The sequence below is a fragment of the Asterias amurensis genome, chromosome 17, assembly GCF_032118995.1.
Source record: "Asterias amurensis chromosome 17, ASM3211899v1".
Lineage (NCBI taxonomy): Eukaryota > Metazoa > Echinodermata > Asteroidea > Forcipulatida > Asteriidae > Asterias > Asterias amurensis.
This window is the reverse complement of record NC_092664.1, coordinates 15798296-15819986: the sequence shown is the minus strand read 5'-3', so window position 1 is coordinate 15819986 and position 21691 is coordinate 15798296. Positions and strand designations below refer to the sequence as shown.

General features: G+C 36.8%; 1 protein-coding gene across 1 annotated transcript; it reads left to right on the top strand.

Annotated features, from left to right (window-relative positions):
* Positions 1–1985: 1985 nt before the first annotated feature.
* Positions 1986–17290, top strand: LOC139949802 (uncharacterized). Its single transcript, XM_071948345.1, has 11 exons — positions 1986–2035; positions 4790–4833; positions 6378–6483; positions 7079–7701; positions 8504–8647; positions 9781–9954; positions 10523–10579; positions 11561–11596; positions 12812–12845; positions 13305–13366; positions 14575–17290. Exons 1-11 carry the CDS (start codon positions 1990–1992, stop codon positions 14872–14874), a joined length of 1626 nt encoding a protein of 541 aa, XP_071804446.1. The 5' UTR covers positions 1986–1989; the 3' UTR covers positions 14875–17290.
* The last annotated feature ends 4401 nt before the right edge of the window (positions 17291–21691 follow it).

Sequence of the window (21691 nt, the reverse complement as noted above, 5' to 3'; positions counted from 1 at the left end):
TAAACTTTATGTTTAAAAACATAAATCCAGTTTTTGATATAACATCAAATGTTCTCCATATGTTTTCTTTCATGGAGCTGTGTTCAAATTGTGCCAGCATGAAGGCCAGGCTTGGTGGCTCTTTTGTAAACTTGTCATGTCATATAATAGGTCACATCACTGTACGTGCAGTGCTGCTTATTTAAACAATCTCAATGATAAATTTATCGTTGTAATTGCAAGGTCCAATGAACAGTGATATAGTTGTGGCCTTATAAGGAGGTGCATCGCAAGATGGATTTGAGTGAGAGTCACAGCAAACACTATGAGCTAATGCAATAAAGCAAAAGGGAATTCCCCTTTTCTACCCCTCGTACGGTCCAGACAGACCCATTGTCATGGGAGTGATTAATAGACGCCACTTGTTTGTGTACTCAGTTTGTGGTAACGTACCTATTTTAAAGGCACTGTCCACGATTGGTAATTACTCAAAATAATTAGTAGCTTAAAACCTTACTTGGTATCGAGTATTGGAGAGCCGTAACGTAGTTTTTGAGAAAGCAGTAATTTCTCATAAAAATATTTGAATTTGATTTCGAGACCTCAGAATTAGATTTTGAGGTCTCGAAATCAAGCGTCTGAAAGCACACAAGTTGTGTAACAATTACGTTTTTTTTTTTCCATTGCTCTCTCGCAACTTTGACGACCAATTGAGTTCAAATTTTCATAGGTTTGTATTTTTATGCATATGTTGAGACACACCTGGTCTGAAGTGAAAGGACTGGTCTTTGACAACTACCAATAGTACCCTGTGTCTTTAAGATTAGATTATATATTTGATCAGATACAACTTTATTAAATCTAAAGCTGGAAGTGACATGGCGTCATCTTAAAGTATTTATATAAAATATAAAAAAATACGTTTCATGTATTTGTTTTACCTGATGAAAAAAAAACCAATTATATAAATTAAATTTAAGTTCAATTCAAAACAGAGCTTTGTAGTTGCCTATCAGGGCCCTGCAGTGAAATATAACACATTGCAAATAATAAAGGCCTACAAGCAAATTGTGATCCCGCAAATACTGACCTTGCACTTCTTAAGCAGTATTTTTTTTTGTAGTTACCACACATCGAGCATCAGTAGGCCTGTGTTGCCCTCCTATAACATTAAAGGAACACGTTGCCCTGGATCGGTCGAGTTGGTCTTTGAAAAGCGTTTGTTATAATATGCATATGGGTAGAAAGATGCTGCAAAAGTAGAATACAATGATCCACACAAACATGCCTCGAAATTGCACGGTTTTCCTTTTACCTCGTCGACTAACACGGTCGGCTATTTATGGGAGTCAAATTTTTAAATGGCCGACCGTGTTAGTTCGCACAGTAAAAGGAAAACCACGCAATTTCGAGGCAAACTTGTGTGGATCATTGTATTCTACTTTTCAATTATCTTTCCAACCATATGCATTTTATAACAAACGGTTACAAACGCTTTTTTTAGACCAACACGTCCGATCTAAGGCAACGTGTTCCTTTGAGATAATTGGCTTGGGAAATACTATTCTTCTTCTTGTCTCAGGGCAGTGTTGGAACTATAATCAACTATCCACTTTGTTGTGTAGTTACTATGGGGGCCCTGAGGGGACATATCACACATCGCAAATAGCTTTACTTTTTTTTTGAAAAAGATCTTTGCAAATAAATTGCAAAGATTGGAGAATAGTTACCATGCATCGAACACAAGAAGGGCTGTGTTGTCCCTTAGTTTTGTTTGGGGAAAATAATTTTCGTTTCATTGTACATCTGTCAGAACAACAGTGTGAAAACTATGAACAATCGCTTGCTTTTTATCGCTATATAACAGGTTCATATCACAGTTAATTTTATTAAATACACCTACATATAAGATTTACAATCGAACGATTCCCAAAATCATTTGCCTTTTATATCAATATCTTAACTATCTCATCATTTACAGTGTTTGTTGTCTCAATTTCAGATCGGTACATGGATAACGATGTCTATGGCGATGGAGACTGCATTGAATTAAAGGGTAAAGGTAGTTAGTCTTCAATAGATGTATTCAGATAGCGTCATCGGACCGCCATTATTTAAAGATAAATAATGGAAAAAGCGCTAACGTGTACGCTCTGCGCACAACTTTTAGCCAATGATAGGCTTCGCGTGCACGTTTAATCAAAGATGCCGGTGGTCAATGACGTCATGTGCAATTGTTTCTATCCGGTAATCTTGAATGGAGAAACTGATTTATTTTAGTCACCAGTAGAGTCACTGTTTGGGAGTATGACTCAGAAGGACTTTGGGTATACAAGTCTAGAACCAGATGTTTGTATGATACCATCCAGCAGCCGATTTCACGAAACGCTAGGATTAATCCTAACTTGAGTTAGGACGATTAACGGCCGTCCTATACTTATAATGGGTTCAATGCGTCCTACGTAATTGGACACGCAACTAAACCCGTTGTTAAGTCCTAATAAGATTACTCCTATTAGTTAAGAAGAGTTTGGTGAAATCGAAGGCTGTCTCTTTTCGTGTTGCAATATCGGCGACTACGTCATCAAATGAACACCGCCAATCAATACTACAATCATTGATCTCTAGTATGGACTTATGCATTGACGTCATCAATCCGCCATCATAGATGGCGTAACACTAATCGCAACTTCTTTTGACCTCTCAGTGAGGTTGCCCTACTCACATGGCATCATGTACAGCATGCAGTCAATATCTCTAAAAGGGAGGGTAAACATTAATAACAAAACAAACTTACTTGGTAAGAAGCACAATTCTCTCATAAGGAATGTGGTTTGAGAGACAGAGGGATTAAACATGTTCAATCTGAGAAATGTTTCATGCAGAAACGTTTGTGTAATCCAGGAATCAACCTCATTCAGCCCTTCAGTTGCCACAGGGGACAGAAACGCAGGCGGAAAGAGTATGCTTATTAAGTACACTAATTATTCAGCACATTATGCAATTGGGCCATTGTACCTTTGTATAAAGCAAAATTTGTATATATTTTGTGAAATATATTTTATTTGTTATACAGAAATCCTTACTGCAGAATGATACCAACAACAACTGAAGACAACAACTCAATTTAACACATTTTTTTTACAAACTCTTTAATGAATATTTAGAACGAGGAAAATACTTATAATAATAATATGCCAATCTGTTTCTTTTATTGAATGCCGTCTTACACTTTTCTAGAAATGACCGTAAATGTTTTATAGTTATTAACTGACATTCATAAATAGGGCCTATTTTTATCTTTTTAAATTAGTAAATAATACGCATAGAATAACAAAATAATGTTTAGGCCCGGCCCAAAGTATCATCATCAACGAAATACTGAAATATGAAAATGTAAAAATTAAAGTATTTTAATAATTTGATTACGCTACTGATAACTTCTTCAGCGTTTCTGTCTCGATCGTGTAATTCAAGTTTGATTTGTAGCAGAAGAAATAGAGAGTGTTCCCGCCACAAATGGTGTAAGAAGTGGGATCATTTATACGTGGACGGTTCACACCCACACACTGCAGCAACAGACGCTTAGCTAGGTTATGGTATACAAAGAAAAACAGGGAAAGAATAAACAACAATTAATATGATTTCCTTGGAATGTAAAAAAAACAAAACTGACTATCTGGTCCTCTGAAAGCACAAACAATAAGCAGCAAACGGACGAGAAAAGCAGACACTAGATAATATACAAAAGTAATTTATAGATGGCAAATTTGCATCGAGGATAAATAATAGTCTTTTTAGTTTTTACCCATTATACACCGATGTGTTTTAGCACGGTATACTCAGTACTTACTCGAGTTCTGTGGGGGGAAAATCACAGCCATATTACTCGGGTGAGATTCGAACCCACGACCTTTGTATTCTAGAGCAGTGTCATACCAGCAGCGGATACTGCAAAATACAGTACCCGCTGCTGAACATAGGATTCGAACTGCCTCCCTCCGCCGGGCAGTCTCGGCGATATAGTTGGTGAGACACCGCTCTAGGATTGCAAAGGTCGTGGGTTCGAATCCCACCCGAGTAATATGCCTATGACTTTTTTTCCCGTACTCGGGTAGGTACCGAGTATACAGTGCTAAAAGTGTATATGGTTAAACAAGCTAAATGACATATTTAGTGTTAACAATCACTTGTTTACAAAAGAGCCACAGAGCATGCACTTCCTGCAGGCACGATTTGTACACAGCCTACTGGAAGAAAACATAAAATCTTATATTTTATGGAGATCACTGTCAAATTCCCAATCAACTTTTGATGTGGTGAAAGGGGGCATATCTCAAAACTTGTCCAGCTTTTACTTTATCATAATTCTTGGATTTATGTGGAAATTGTGACACAAAAATAATGTCAACTTTCCCATAGGACCTGTGTGGTATCTTTCATGCCAGAATACCCAAAGAATGCACATGGTCACACTTATTGTTAACAAAGTTTACATGGTCTATTAAAATTTTATTTTTAACACTGACCCAAATGATGCAGCTGTGTTGGTTCCAGTTTTGCAACTTTTGATTTCCTTGCTGTGTTTTGTTTTCTCGACACCTCAATAATATCTTTGCCATGAAAATGTTCTCCTTTGTCCACAAGTTTTCAATTGCATGCATGACTGCAGCTCTCTGTTGATTCTTTCAAATCGATATTATTCAAGATATATTTCTAGTTTTGTCATTGTTATTGTTATCAGTTATACACATATGTATTTCATTAATTTGTGTGTGTCTTTTTTTTATATCTTTTTTTATTTTTTTAGAATTGAGTGCAAGAGTGACAGAGCCGGAGAAAGAAGAGCATCAGGTTTGCAAATTAATAAAAAGTCTACAATATTGGGTAAAACATATGTCTTATCAACAATTTAACACCATTATGTGAATGCAATCCCATCCAGAGGGAGTTAAATTTAAAGCCATTGGACACTTTCGGAACAGAAATTTTTTTTACTAGTTCACAGATTTACAAATAACTTACAGGGTTTACAGAAGGTAATGGTGAAAGACTTCTCTTGAAATATTATTCCATGAAATGCTTTACTCTTTGAGAAAATATTAAAACAATATCAATTCTCAATATCGAGATTTACGGATTTATTTTAAACACATGTCATGACATGGCGAAACGTGCGGAAACAAAGATGGGTTTTCCCGTTATTTTCTTCCGACTCCGATGACCGATTGAGCCTAAATTTTCACAGGTTTGTTATTTTATATATAGGTTGTGATACACGAAGTGTGGGCCTTGAAAAATACTGGTTACCGAAAGTGTCCAATGGCTTTAAGGATGACACTTTTAAAACGAAATGTTGCACAGTGAAATCCATTACAACTGTCACTGGTAGGTCTCCCGCATCAAAGACAGTAAGACGTGACACTAAGGAACACTTCAGTTGGTCTCCAGTATCAAAGAGGTTTAAAGGTGGGAACATGATAACCTTGAGCTTGCTTGATAATTAGGGAATAACAGTGCGAGGACCCGGTCTTCACTGCATGGTAATGACCGGGTTGGTGGCTGGCGCTTTTAACGGACCGAGTCCGTTAACTAAGGAACACTTAAGTCTCCCGCATCATGATAACGTTGAGCTTGCTTGATAATGGGTGATAAGTGACAGTTGTCATGGATTTCACTGTGCAACTTGGTTTGCGGTAACACCATGTGTGTATCTACTTGCCAGGTAGAGTTTGTTCTTAGAGAACTGTCTTGCTTAATTCTACTACAGCGGAGTAGATTCTTCGGGTGTTCGGGAGACTTCTCGGTTCTGAAAAGATCTGTCCTGCTTATTAACTATTACCTGGGCGGATGGTATAGAAATAGGCTGGAACTACTACTTTAGCTTAATATATGATCGTAATTAACTGTACTACCGCGGAGTCAGTTATTTGGTTGGTCTCAACGTTTCGACTAGCTTGCTCTAGTCATCCTCAGGAGACTGTGAAGAGGTAAAAGATAAGTTGGCTTATTTATAGGGGTTCAGAGGATCAATTTAAAATATCCCTTACATAATTAGACTCAGCTTCTCCCTGCACTCAGATAAAGATAATTACTCTTTCAAAATATTCCCCCGACGAGTTGTCCAATAATACTAAGTTTTGAAGCATCTACCAGACTTGAGTATTTGTGTCCTATCCGAAATCTTTTCTAATTTGATAAGAAAATGTCTGCCAATCAGTTTCAAGAACAACAAGTGTTGGAACTCGAGATGGCACTCTATCTAAATCGTTTTGTTTGGGTATAAATTACAAGTGCACAGTGTCTTGCTTTTACCACAAAGTGCACTAATTTTCACAGGACTACTTGAGAGTGAATAATGAACAATCAATTGTTTTCGTTTTATTTTTTTAATCAAGGATGTCACTGACAAGACCATTGATGAAGACAGCAATCTGGGTGCTGCAGGATATACTTTAATCACACAGACTACTCAAGCATTAACACATATGGCACCAAGAAATGGTGAGCAATCAGTCGAAGGCTGACCCCTGTAAATTAAGTTTTGAACTTAATAATAATGCCTGGCTATTACCATGAGGACAAGCAATGTAGTAGAGGATGAGTATACATTGCTTTTTTGTCATGATAATCATCTAGAAACTTACACCTTGTATGTGTATTATTTTTGAAAAGGAAAAAACAAGTCTAGAACTTCAACTAGTGTATTTCTTAACCCGCTTGCCTTTTGAAAATTGGCTTTAAAAAAGACCATGTGCTTAACTTGTGCACATATCATCTCTAAACTTGAAGAGGCTTGGAGATGACGAGGGGCGGTTTGAATGTGGGGTGTTCACAACCTAAACCTACATGATCAAGTGAGGTTTGCAGAGACACCATGCACATCAAAAGAAACTCTCTCTCTTTCCATGACTTGTGGTACTTAACAGAATAACTGATTGTTAATCAGGTTCCTTTCAGAACCTCAGCAGCTTATACAAAAAGTACATTTACCTGGTGTCTCTGCAAACCAGACTTGATTGTTTTCCCAATCATTTACAGTTTGGAATTCCATTGATACATGTCGTTGGGAATCTGATTTTTTTTTTACATTTTCCAGAAACGCCTTCTCATGTTGAAGATGTGCTAAATAAGTTTAACAGGCGAACTGTGGACATCAGTGCTAATGAGAAGACTGACATCTTGCTGCAGTTACCATACATGGCAGTTAGCTTCTTCAATGAAAAAGGTGGCATTTTGGCTCTGCAGGAATATGATGTGCACCTTTACATTCCGCATGGTGCAATACCTGAAGGCCCGCCCCAACAGGTGTATATCTATGTCAACCCTGATGCAGTAGTTGCTGATACAGTCAATGGTGAAGATGAACAATTGTCACCAGGTGTTTACTGTGGTCCTCCTGGTCTGACATTTAAAGACAGTGTGGTGTTGTCTTTTCCTCATCATGCAGAGTCATCTGATTGGGAGTTTACTGCTAAGATGTCTTCAGCTTCTTCAGAATCCTGGCAAGCCCTTGATAGCAGCACTGATGGCCAGTTGGTGTCTGCTCAGGGAGACAAAGCCATTTTTCTGGTCAATCATTTTACTTGGTTTGCATTGTTTGGCAGAGCCCTAGGTTTAAGTCGAAAACGAGTGCGAGTTGGTGCCTTTGGAGATATCTTTGATCCTAGAAGTTATGCTTTTCGGGTTTACGTTTGGAAGGATGACAAGGTGTCTGAGCAGGTACTTAACAATTTCAATGCATTTAGTTTGATTGATTCATCCAAACAAATTCAAAGAATTGTTTAAAGGATTCGGGTACTTTTTCAAAATGTCCACAGATTTACATTAAACTTACAGGGTTTGAAGATAATGATAGTGGAAAGCTTTCCTTCAAATATTACTAACTCAGGTTGTGTAGTTTTTGAGAAATGAGTAAAACAAGTCACAATTTTTTTTTTGGTCTCTGGTCTCATGAGACCAGAATTACTTTAGCATGTAAAATCCTCTTAACCAGTTATGATATTATACCAAAACCATAGCATAACTGGTTAATACGTTTTATGCTAAAACTGAGATGAAAATTATCACTTTACTACTTCTCAAAAACTACAGCACCTCAGTAAGTAAAATTTCAAGGGAAGCTTTCTAATATCAAAATCTTCAAACTGTGTAAGTTTAATGTAAATCTGTGGACATTGTATTTTGTTAGGAAAAAGTACATTTAAGACACTTTTAAAATGTATTGTATGTATTCCAGTACAGCACACTATGCTGAAAATTATATCCATTCAGATCATAGTGATTACAAACCTATTGAAGGAATACTTAGCAGCCTTAATACTTGACAGCATGTAGCATCCCAAAGTAGTGAAAAGAGTTAGAATCGATGTAAGTATGATTGCAAACTTTGCAACGTTGGAAAATATTAAAAATCTGCTTAAACAATAATTGTACTTTCTGGTTTTGCAAATAAGGTGAACTTTTGTTTAAAATACCTTTATTTCATTGTGATTTGTTAAAGCATGTTTTGTTTACCTCACAGAGGGTTCTTAAATTTGAGAAGAAAAGCACATCTGAAATCTTGGATACCTTTAAATATATGAAGTTTCGCAAAGATAAAGGGCACATGAGTGTCGAGATGACAGAAACCGATGAGAGATGGGAAGTGAAACCACAACAAAAACAGGTAAAGAAATCTTATACAGATACATGTACATCACTTTAAATATTACATAAGTTTAATAAGTTATACCCTTCGGAACAGAAAAAAAAATCACAGATTTACTATTAACTTACAGGGTTTACAAAAGGTAATGGTGAAAGACTTCTCTTGAAACAGTATTCCATGAAATGCTTTACTTTTTGAGAAAACATAAAAACAAACTCAATTCTCGATAACGAGAAATACAGATTTGTTTTAAACACATGTCATGACACGGCGAAACGTGCGGAAACAAGGGTGGGTTTCCCCGTTATTTTCTCCCGACTCCGATGACCGACTGAGCCTAAATTTTCACAGGTTTGTTATTTTATATATAAGTTGTGATACACGAAGTGTGGGCCTTTGGACAATACTGTTTACCGAAAGTGTCCAATGGCTTTAAAACAGTTTGACATTTTTGAATTAACTGGTCTTGATTACATGTAGTCAAAACTTTGTTCAGCAGTCAATGTTTAAGAGACTCCGGCAATTGTCAAGGGTCTTCAGCTTAAAGCCATTTGACACTTTCGGTAAACAGTATTGTCCAAGTCCCACACTTCGTGTATCACAACTTATATATAAAATAAGAAACCTGAGAAAACTTAGGCTCAATTGGTCATCGGAATCGGGAGAAAATAGCGGGAAACCTCACCCTTGTTTCCCGCACGTTTCGCCGTGTCATGACATGTGTTTCAAATGATCCGTTAGTCTCGATATCGAGAATTGATATTTTTTTAGTGTTTCCTCAAAAAGTCAAGCATTTTTATGGAAAAGTCTTTCACCATTACCTTCTGTAAACCCTGTAGGTTATTTGTAAATCTGTGAACTTTAAAATTTGTTCTGTTCCGAAAGTGTCCAATGGCCTTAAAGTAAACTGTTCCTTTCATTAATTAGATGTTCAAAGATAAGAACACAATAACTGACAAAACAGGTACAGATTTAGTACTTGACAGTTAAAGCAGTAAACAATCAGCCAATTTACTTTTGTTCACTCTCCTGTTAAAACAAGACAAACGAACCTCGGAAAACAGTTGTTTTGGTTTTATCATTGCTACAGAACAGAAAAAAGGGATAACTTTTTCTCACAATGTTTCCTCTCAATTTTTCGTTTGTTTCAGGAGATCCATAAAAAGGATGTATGGGCGTTCCCACATAATTCAGTTTCATTTAATGTGAAGACGAGCGGATCCAGCAACAAAGATGATATTCCGTACATGGCTGTCAATTACTACCAACAACAGGAAGAAGATGATGGGCAAGGGATGCAGCGACTCTCTGTTGGGCCAAAACTAGTGGGTATTTCTAGACAATTATTTAATTATTATAAGAGATTAATATGAAGACGGACAGATTATTAAAGAGATCATTTGTTTTAAACATGTTCCACGTATAATAGTTTGCTGATGTACTTTGTTTCCTTAACGTTTAGAAGGAATCAGTAACAACAAATGGCATATAAACAAACTGGCACACTTAGGCCAGCTCTCCTGCTAGACTGATAAAATTCAAACCTGTGTGAGTCTTCAGTCAATGGACTAAGGTCCCATCTGTCCAACTGACTATCGGTGGAGTTTAACTTGTATTTGAAACTTCTACTTTTAATTGTTGTTTGTTGTTAGTGTTTACATGGGAGAGTTTATGTTGGTCAACTTATTTGAGTGTGCAGTTCATGAAAATTACATAGAAGTGTGTAGCCAATGGGTAGCGATGTGTAGCCATTGACTTGATCTACCTAACATAGCTAATTTTTATGTAAATTTGTGAGTCTCTCTACTAATGAATTGCGTCCTCTCGAATTTGTTCGAGAATATACAGTCATTTAATGTTTTTAATTGTATTCCTTTTCCATGCATATTTCAGAAACAAATGGTCCAGACGTGTGAAGGTCAGGGGCTTCCGGAAGCACGCAACCTACCTGTAAGAACTGCTTGTATTTAAAGGGACACACACCGGCTTCGTTAGGCTATTTTGGGGGCAAAAACAAAATAGACTAAAACATGACTCAAATAGACTAAACACATGAGGTTTTACAGGAATCAAGAAGAACGGTTCTTTATTACAAAGTCATCAAATGTGTCAGTTTGCAAGAATTTTTGTTCAAAAGGGGAAGGTCACGTGATTTATTCGAACCAAAAAAATTGTTCGGATAAATCACTAGATCTGAGTTATTTTTTACTTCCAGCCCTACTACCGGCAGAACCAAATTGTTTACTTTTTTTGACAATTATTCATGAGAACAGATACTTTCATTTCCTCCTACGCGTTCAACCTCTCGCTAAAAGGATTCGGGTACTTTTTTCAAAATGTCCACATATTTACATTAAACTTACAGGGTTTGAAGATAATGGTAGTGGAAAGCTTCCCTTCAAATATTACTAACTGATGGTGTGTAGTTTTGGAGAAATGAGTAAAACAAGTCACAAAATAATTTTCGTCTCAGGTAGACCAAAACTATTTAAGCATGTAAAATCTCATTAACCAGTTATGATATTATACCAAAACCATAGCATAAAACATTTTACATGCTAAAACTGAGACGAAAACTATTTGTTTTACTCATTTCTCAAAGACTACAGCACCTCAGTAAGTAAAATTTCAAGGGAAGTTTCTACTATCAAGATCTTCAAACTATAAATCTGTGAACATTGTGTTTTGTATTAGGAAAAAGTACATAGACCATTTAAGCATTATGCTTTCAATTCCTCAAGATACACTTAAGCCCCTTAAGATATGCTTTCCATTCCTCAAAATACGCTTTCAATCCCTCCACTCCCTCAAGATTCGCTTTCAATTACATCGCTTTCATTTGCATCCATCCTGATGCAAATTTAACATTTTTTGCATAATGAAAATCACAATGATACATAAAGAATATTACTTTTTTTTTGGACTTGACAGGATGCCGAATGCCATGCCAGTAAGACTGAAGTCGATGTGAGTAAAACAGTTTTACCATTATTAAATAGGTATTCCAGACAATATATTTAAGAAAAGACTGTCTTATGGGTGCTATTAAAAAGGGAAACACGTTTTGTGTTAATATTTGACAAACAAAATCTCTTTGCTCCATTTAAAGAATCTTTTAGAAAGGTATAGACAATTATTTAAAAAGCAGTTTAAGTAGATGTTCTTTGTTTGTAGGTCATCATCTGAATCTTACTAAACCGCTAGAAGATGTGTTTATTGATTCTTTTAATGGCATGAAGTGTACATCACTGTAAAACAGGCAACAAAACTTCACTAAATACTTCTTGTTTTGAGAAAGTAAAACGCTCATAGGTTCTGGGGTACAGAGTAAGACATGTAGAATATGTTACATTTTTTGGCAGCTAAATCACCCATACAAATTCTGTGCCGAAATCTTACAACAGAAATGATTATTACATTTTTATCATTGCTGTTTGACACTTTGTTTCACTACACTTGCGATCAAGGAGGAAGATTGGTTGGCGAGCTGACATAAGAACAACTGTGCGGGTGCGGCAGTTTAAGCTTACAAAATGTGTTGAAATATTGATGGCAGTAAATGCAAAAAAATAATCTATTTATAAGTATTATGACCATTGACATTCATTTACTTCGTTTCACTTGGTATTTCTTTACCAACCCTGCCTCTCAGTTGTAGTTTCCCATACTTCGTAAAACCATGATGAAAACTATTTGTACAACTTCCTCGTCATACAAACTACATAATAACGAGTAATATTACGGATTCCATTTTCTTGTATTTGTTTTCGCGGCCAGCCACTAGAGCAGCGTCATTATTGTATCAAGCAACAGAACTAGTTTGTTAGGTCTACATACAATACAACGCACAATTATCCGATCATATTATAAGACAACCCTAATACCGATCTTAAAAGGGTCCCATGAAAGTTAAGCACTTCTTATGTTAAATCCTTCCTTTAACGCATCCTAAGATGGTACTGGAGATAAAACAAGGTTACCCATTGTGGAATCGGCAACTGGTGTTGTTTCCATATTTGCAACAGTTGACATCTGCTCTGCCTCTCTGTTAAGATATCACATTTTCTGTAGATACAACCTTTTTATATTGATATTGCACTGTCTTGCGTGTTGCTATTTTTTCCCTCCTCAAAATACAAAGCCTAATACAGATATTCCTTTTGTTGGTTTTCTGCTATAAAGGGAGCAATTGAAAGAGCATTCATGGAGAAACAAAGTAAGCCAGTTTAACAATATTTTGGCATGTACTTAACCGGTATGAAGTGGTTAAACACAATTATTAAAGGTGCCTTTCAAAATATGAAAAGAAGTTTTTACAGGTGAAACATCAAGTTTTCAAAATTATCATAAGAGCAGGGTTTGTTTCATATCCTATTAATGATATTAATTTTATTTATTATTATTCATATAATTATAAAATAATAATGTGTTGGCTTGACTTTTTGGAATGGGTTATGTAACTTGGAACTTAAGTTTATTTGTACTCATCAAACCATTTGACCCTGACGTACACAGGCTTAACTCAGTAGCATCTCTGGTCCTGATATTCAGCAAACTTATGTTTAATCTATCAACTAGTCTAATTTCAAGTTATTTTGAGTTATTCTTCGGCAAATGTTTATCTGTCAACCATTTTAGTTTAAAGTTATTGGACATTTTTCTTTCTTAACTCAAGACTGGACTCAAGCGGATGATGAGCATGAACCAATCCTGCCGTTTCCCAAAGATCTGACACTGGTAAATACATATAAATTTGTAGGTATTTTAAGGTATACACTCTACACTCTATACTGAATTGTTTTATTAACTTCAACTTGAACTCCACTTCTTGCTCAAAATGTACCGTTTTTTTCACAAAGACCATTTAAAGGCAGTGTACACTATTGGTAATTGTCACAAAGACTAGCTTTCACAGTTGGTGTTTATCAACATATGCATAAAATAACAAACCTGTGAAAATTTGAGCTCAATCGGTCCTCGAACTTGCGAGATAAGAATGAAAGAAAAAACACCCTTGTCACACGAAGTTGTGTGCGTTTAGATGGTTGATTTCGAGACCTCAAGTACTAAACTTGAGGTCTCAAAATCAAATTCGTGGAAAATTACTTCTTTCTCGGAAACTATGGCACTTCAGAGGGAGCCGTTTCTCACAATGTTTTATACCATCAGCCTCTCCCCATTACTCGTCACCAAGAAAGGTTTTATGCTAATAATTATTTTGAGTAATTACCAATCATGTACACTGCCTTTAAACAAAGTGATCAGCATTTTTTATTTTTTTTTATTTATTTTTTTTACATTGAGTCAGGCAATTATTTACCACAAAATAGTGTGAAACTATTTCTCTGAAATCATTGGTGCCATACTAGTTAAGTGGAAAGTGCTTAAAGGGTTTAGATACTTGTTGTATCACAAAAATTATTTCAGCATGTAAAACGTATTTTCGTGACATTTTGTTTTACTCATTTCTCAAAAACTACAACATCCCAGGAACCAGATTTCTACTATCACTATCTTCAAACGGTGTAAGGTTATTGTAAATCTGTGGACATTATGTTTTGTTTTACAAAAAGTACAAACAATCTTTTAACCTAACATTGTTCCCCCCCTTAATATTGGAATGGTTGTTTTAACGTCACACGCTTCATTGAGGTAACTGTTGTCACTGTTTGTTCTGAAATCATTATAATTTATTTATTTATTTATTTGTTTAATTCGTTTTTTTCTTCAGATTTTAGTAAACTTTTACGAATTAAATATTTTGATATGTTAATTTAAATATTAATTTACTAGTTTTATTTTTCAAATGGCGGTAAGTCCACTGTCGGTTTGCACAATAAATATAAATAAATTAATATAAATAAAAGTAAACTAGAGTATTCATGGTGATGGTTATGTATTACCAAACATATGTTTATGCAACAAACGTATATTTTTGTTTGCAGACGGATATTGAAACTGAGGTACTATTTCGAGAAATAGCGGAACAACTGGGAGAAGATTGGGAACGGTTAGCCACATATTTAGGCCACCGTAGTAGCCACTTGTACGCAGTGAAATGTGACAATGCAGGTAATGTTCGTAACCAGATATTCTGCATGCTAGTCAGGTGGCAGCAAGGATTTGGACCATTCGGAGAGGCGGCTTTCAACACTTTATCATCTAGTCTGGAGAGTATCACAAGGAATGACCTGGTTGAGTTTTTAAATCGAAGGGTTTCAAGATTGATTAAACAAAGGCGGTAGGCTTAAAGCTCTAGCTCGTAAGTCTTGGAAGAGAATGTCTATATCATTGACTAATGTATTCATTTAGTAGCAATATTCCATGGTTGCCTACCAATTTAGCCGCCATCTTGGATTTAAAGCATGATAAAAAAAAAACATACATCAAATATTTCTTATCATGTTTTAAAATGTTATGTGGCTGATATATCACTTGTCCCAAGGTGTACTATTTGTGGCGGCCATCTTGGATATACGCAGTTCATCTGCTTCTTGTTTACTGTTAACATACACCCTAACTGTGTAAGGACCTTAACAGGCATCCCAAAACATTGGTGTTGGTTAGTTCTGGAGGGGTCCCCGTACATATTAATTTGACTACTTTATTGCCTTACATCTAAATCTGCCCTTTTTAAATGGTGTTTTAAATTGTTTGAAAGAGTTTTATTTATTTTTATTTAGTTAAGAACATCCGGGATTGGTTTCATCCTGCAGTTTTGCACAGCAAAATATTTTTGACTGATAAGATTTTGTGCACAAAGAATGAGTAACAAAAGATGACTTTTGAGCAGTAGGCATATTACGCCCTGTTAAAAAGCAAAATTCCATTGAAAACCATTAACCAAACTAAACAAACCCTTATTTAAAATTGTTCAAAGCCCAAAACATAGGAAGGAAAAAAAATGGCGCCGACATGGACGCAATATTTGAAACAACATTTTAAAAACTTGTTGACTGAACACGATGCGGGCGCCACGGTATAATTCCTGGGGGCCAAACTTTCTCGAGAGTTCGGAACTCTTATCAACTCCCATAACTGGTGATTTTGCCATTAACAGCGTTTACAAAGCTCACTTTCAAACCATTTTTGTTTATTGAGTAAGAACACGTACTCTACTTTATTTTTTAACCACTTGATTCTTCGAGGTGATATTGCTTGGTGCCGAGTTTGTTAGTCAATAAAAAGCCGGTGCCGAGTTTGTATGGTGCCAAAATTCTTGTTGCCGAGTGGGTGCCGAGATGACAAAGTAACGAGTTTGCAAGGTGGCGAGTTTGAAGGTGCCGAGTTTGCGAGGTGCCGAAGTGTACGGTATTCTTTTGGTGTATATACAAACAGCTTGTTCACTTAAGATCCTTCTAAAAAAAAAAGTTTTTTTTTTTCATGACTGCACGTGATATCGATCATGCATTGAGTGATTTCAAATCTAACAGTACTTCCATAGAACATACTGATTGTTATGTAAACTATGCTGCATAAATATATGTTATCAATTCTGGATGGCATTAGGTTTAGATTCCAATAGAATTTGCTTTCCCAAGCAAACTATGTCACTTCAGAGGGAGCCGTTTCTCACAATGTTTTATACCATCAACAGCTCCCCATTACTATTATTTTTGAGTAATTACCAATAGTGTCAACTGCCTTTAAGGACCAAGACCCAGCCACAACCATAACAACAAATTTCAATATTCGTTGATGTAAACAGATAATGGCACTCCTGGTTAATTTTGAATCAGCTTTGCTTTTTCTTGACAATTTGAACTTGAATTTGGCTTCTAAAACAAAGTGCCTTCAATGAAATTGAGCCACGTACGGACGATGTGACCTATGTTTACATTCAAACCGCCCTCTGTTGACAAAACACTGTATACATGTACGTCATGTTTCGCCTGGCAAAAAGACGCGTAGTCATGGTAAGATTGCACACACTTTCTAGCTGGCTGCCAAAACACAAAGGTTTTGCCCGACGGTATGCGCGTGAATCATGTTATGGTTTTTTGAGTGACGTCAGAGGTCACATTGTCTATACATTGTATGCAAAAATATTACTTATCAATCTATATTGGTAGCTAGTCTCTATACTTCTGTGTGAATAACTATACTTTTTTCAGCTTTATATTTGTATGTATTGGTTTAAAGGCACTGTACACGTTTGGTAATTGTCAAAGACCAGTGTTCTCACTTGGTGTATCTCATCATAAGCATAAAATAACAAACCTATGAAAATTTGGGCTCAATCGGTCATCGAAGTTGCGGGAAAATTATGAGAGAAAAAACACCCTTGTTGGACGAATAAGTGTGCTTTCAAATAGGAATACAAGACTTCTAGCTAGAAGTATTTTATTATTTTAGTGATAAATTACCTCTTTCGCAAAAAGTACGTTACTTCAGAGGGAATCGTTTCCCAGAATGTTTTATACCACCAACAGCTCTCCAATGCTCTTTACCAAGTCAGTTTTTAAGTTAATATTTGTTTTAAGTAATTAACCGAACGTGTACCTTCCCGTTAAACATTATTAAGAAGATTTTTTAGTGTTGATAACGATCATGTCAGTTTGATGAGATGTAGTATCTTCCAAATGTAGCCATACAATTAAAGGAACACGTTGCCTTGGATCGGTCGAGTTCGTCCATGAAAAGCGTTTGTTATAAAATGCACATGGGTAGAAAGATGTTGTATAAGTAGAATACAATGATCCACACAAACATGCCTCGAAATTGCACGGTTTTTCTTTTACCTCGTCGACTAACACGGTCGGCCATTTATGATAAATGGCCGACAGTGTTAGTTCGCACAGTAAAAGGAAAACCACGCAATTTCGAGGCAAATTTGTGTGGATCATTGTATTCTACTTTTACAACATCTTTCCAACCACATGCATTTTATAGAAAACGGTTAAAAACGGTTTTTACAGACCAACTCGTCCGATCCAAGGCAACGTGTTCCTTTAAGTCATGGCTGTGTATAGTTTGATATAACATGGTATAACTCATCAAAATATCAACTGGACTGAAATTAGCATCTGATGGTTTTTGTTCAGAAAGTTAAACGAGTGCATTATGATTACTATATATTCAAATAAAAATATATACAAATCCTAAACAATTAAAAAAAAGTTCTAATCAGTGTCTCACTGCGCAAAAACGCAGTTTTACCAAATAGGAATATTATTAAATATAGTAACAAAAAGTTGCTCGCTGTGATATTTTGTTTACCTTCTTTTAAGATGAATACTAAACAAGTCGATAGGGATTCAATACTTTAGTTGCCATTTCAAACACTATAAAGTGTAATGTTTTAAGTCGTTGTTTTAAGTCGTTGTGTAGCATCACATAAAACCTACATCAGGGATATCATCGGAGGAAGCCTGAAATCGGACAACACTAAACCCTTCTGGAACTTCATTAAGTCTAAGAGAAAAGAAGCATCAGGAGTATCACCCCTTAATGTTGCAGGTGAAACTCTCTCTGGGGCAAAAGACAAGGCTGAGGCACTAAACCGTCAGTTTTGTTCAGTGTTTACAAGAGAAGATACCGACAATATTCCAGACCTGGGACCCAGTAATGTTCCAGATATCACCAACATAATCATCACTACAGAGGGAATCTTTAAACTGCATAATAATCTTAAAATTCACAAAGCTCCTGGTCCAGACGGTATAACCGCACGAGTTCTAAAGAACTGCTCCCACAGTATAGCTCCGATCCTACAGAAGCTGTTCCAGAAGTCAATATCAACAGGTTCTCTTCCTTTGGACTGGCGCTACGCTAATATAACTCCCATTTACAAGAAAAACGACAAAACCGAACCATCAAACTACCGGCCCGTGTCCTTAACATCGATCATCTGTAAGTTGTTGGAACACATCATCCATGGTCACATTATGAAGCATTTTGAGAAGTTTGATATACTTGCCGACCAACAACACGGCTTTCGTAAAGGGAGATCCTGCGAAACTCAGCTATCTGTACTTGTGGATGACCTGCAGAAGATCCTCGACAGAAGAAGCCAGGCGGATCTTGTAATCATGGATTTTAGCAAGGCTTTCGACACCGTCCCTCACCAACGCCTTCTAGCAAAGCTCCACCACAACGGAATACGAAATAACATCCTTTCATGGATTGACAGTTTTCTTACCCAACGTCATCAGAGGGTAGTGGTTGATGGGGAGTCATCAGATCAGTCTCCTGTGACTTCAGGTGTTCCTCATCAGGGCACGGTGTTGGGGCCCCTACTTTTTATAGTCTACATTAACGATTTACCAACCAACCTATCAAACAGCGTGAGGCTATTTGCTGACGGCTGCATACTTTATCGAGAAGTCAACAGTAAGCAAGATACCGAATCTCTCCAAAAAGACATCAACAGCCTTAAAGATTGGGAGTCTAGCTGGCAAATGGGATTCAATACAACAAAATGTTTCGTCATGAGAGTTACACACAAAAGAAAACCTATCTTAAACCAGTACACCATGGGCGACCACATCCTCCAAGAAGTGAAAAGCCACCCCTACCTTGGTGTGGAACTCTCATCTGACATGTCCTGGAATAAACACATCAACCAAATCTCATCTAAAGCAAATAGAACTCTGGGCCTACTCAGGAGAAACCTGTCTTGCTGTGATAGGGCAACTAAGTCCACAGCGTATTCTGCTCTGGTTCGTCCACTCGTGGAATATTGCCACACAATCTGGGATCCGCACCATCAATCCAACATAGACACCATTGAAAAGGTCCAAAGACGTGCTGCAAGATTTGTTTCCAACGACTTCAGCCGCCAATCCAGCGTTCCCGAAATGCTTAATCAACTGGAGTGGGATACCCTTGAATCCAGACGTACTAGAGCTCGTTTTCAACTCATTTACAAGGAAACCCATGGCCTCATACCTAGCAACATCACTCATTATCGCGTTCCAACCAAGACCAGAAACACGCCTGAGTAGTGGAAAATTCATGTATAAGCACATCTCTACAAGTAAGAACTGTTACCAAAAGTCACTGTACCCTAAAACACTTCCTGCCTAGAACTTACTACCCGAGTCAATCCGCGGTGCACCAACTATGGATAAATTCAAGGATCTCCTACTTAAAATTGAGTTGGCTGATCTATATAACAAAAATTAGTGTATACCGCCTCCTTGCATCGCGCGTTCTGTACGGGATAGCCACAACAGGCGTTTGTACAGTAACTGATAGATACAGATACAGATAGATACATTATATTGTTTTCTCCATAGTTAATTTGTTTTATAATAATACACGACCATTGAGTCAAGCTCGAAGTAAACTTAGCCAAGTGTTTTTTTGTGGGGAATTCATAAATACCACAACAAGTTTAAAACATCCTCTTTATATAGATTGAAATATGCTGTTTAAAGACACTGGACACTATTGGTAACTGTCAAAGAATATTTTTTGTATTTGTTGTAAAAGCTCATACTCTTTTAATAAAAACTGTTGTGAGTATTGTTGTTCAATAACAAAGGAAATGTTGTCTGAGCAATATCTTGAGGATTGGTCTTTGTTTGTGGATCGGTCTTGGGATCCCCGCCCCTACCCCATAGGTCTGTCGATGTTGGACTATAGGCACACAAAATTGTCATTATGGCTAAAGTAGGAAATGTTGTCTGAGCAATATCTTGAGAAGTACTTGTCATGTCACTCCAAACTTGGTTTGTGGATTGGTCTTTGTTTGTGGATCGGACTTGGGATCACAAGAAGCTTATTTGGACCCTTTAATCAAAACTTTTAGTCATTATGTCATTATGTCTAAAACAAAAGAAATGTTGTCTGAGCAGTATCTTGAAAAAAACACTTGTTATATCAAGTCCGAACTTGGTTAGTAGATTGGTCTTTGTTTGTGGATCGGTCTTGCCCCCCCCCCCCCCCCCCCCCCTCTATCCCAGGCTAGAGGTCTTGCGATGTTGGACAATTGGCAATACTTTACAATGGTCATTATGGCTACAAGAAAATGTTGTCTCGAGAAGTACTTGTCATAACATCAACTCAAAACTTGGTTTGTGGACTGATCTTGGGATCCCCAAGAAGCCTTTTGCTTTTGAACCTTAGGCCAAATGGCAAGGTTATTACGGCTAAAACTCAATATATGTGTTCTTCCCACCATGCTCTCCCCTCAACCTTCACAATTCCTCCTCACCTCCTCACCTATCATTCCCCACTCATCTTTCCCAGCCTTCTATCCCAACCCTCTTCGACTGATTAAAGGAACACGTTGCCTTGGATCGGACGAGTTGGTCTATAGAAAGTGTTTGTAACCGTTTGTTATAAAATGCATAAAAAAATTATGGTTAGAAAGATGTTGTACAATGATCTACACAAATCCCTCTAAATTGCTTGGTTTTCCTTTTACATCGTCGACTAACACGGTCGGCCATTTATGGAAGTGTTGACTCCCATAAATGGCCGACAGTGTTTCTTCGCGACATAAAAGGAAAACCGTGAAATTCCGAGGCATGTTTGTGTGGTCCATTATATTCTATTTTAAAATTATCTATCTAACCATATGCATTTCACAACAAACGGTTTCAAACGCTTTTCAAAGACCAACCCGACCGATCCAAGGCAACGTGTTCCTTTAAATTCTCCTCTCTTTTTTTTTTTTTGGGGGGGGTAGTGTGTATGAGTGTTTTCACCCATTGGTTTTTTCCCGCCTATTATGGCAGAGTATCAGCAGCGCAATATTGCACTAAACTGGCTAGAATTATTTGTGAAAAAACCCACTCTGTTCTACATGTGTCAAATGTCAAGAAACAGACTGGCTTGCGGGCATTTGTGTTTTTCAGGCATGTGAGAGTTCCTCTTTTCAGCTGATTTTGGGGGGTTTTGATTTTGCTCTAATTTCTTCACTTTTTGTGCACGAAAGTATAGGAATATTGTAATTTTTTTTCTTTTTTTCTTGTCCAGTTTTCTCTTTTCCTCTTCTTTCATGGATAGTTACTCACATGCCTAGTTTTTAAACAAGTTTTTACATCAACCTTTAAAAAATGCTTTTCCTGACTTGTGTTGCAATTATAGAAATTTCCGTTTGAGAATGCTCTG

What these genes read in the sequence shown, in the direction of transcription:
- LOC139949802 (XM_071948345.1), top strand. Translation starts at nt 1,990, where the DNA reads ATGGATAACGATGTCTATGGCGATGGAGACTGCATTGAATTAAAGG. An exon ending in CGGAGAAAGAAGAGCATCAG is followed by an intron (nt 4,834 to 6,377) that starts GTTTGCAAATTA and finishes TTTTTAATCAAG; the next exon opens with GATGTCACTGACAAGACCAT. An exon ending in ACATATGGCACCAAGAAATG is followed by an intron (nt 6,484 to 7,078) that starts GTGAGCAATCAG and finishes TACATTTTCCAG; the next exon opens with AAACGCCTTCTCATGTTGAA.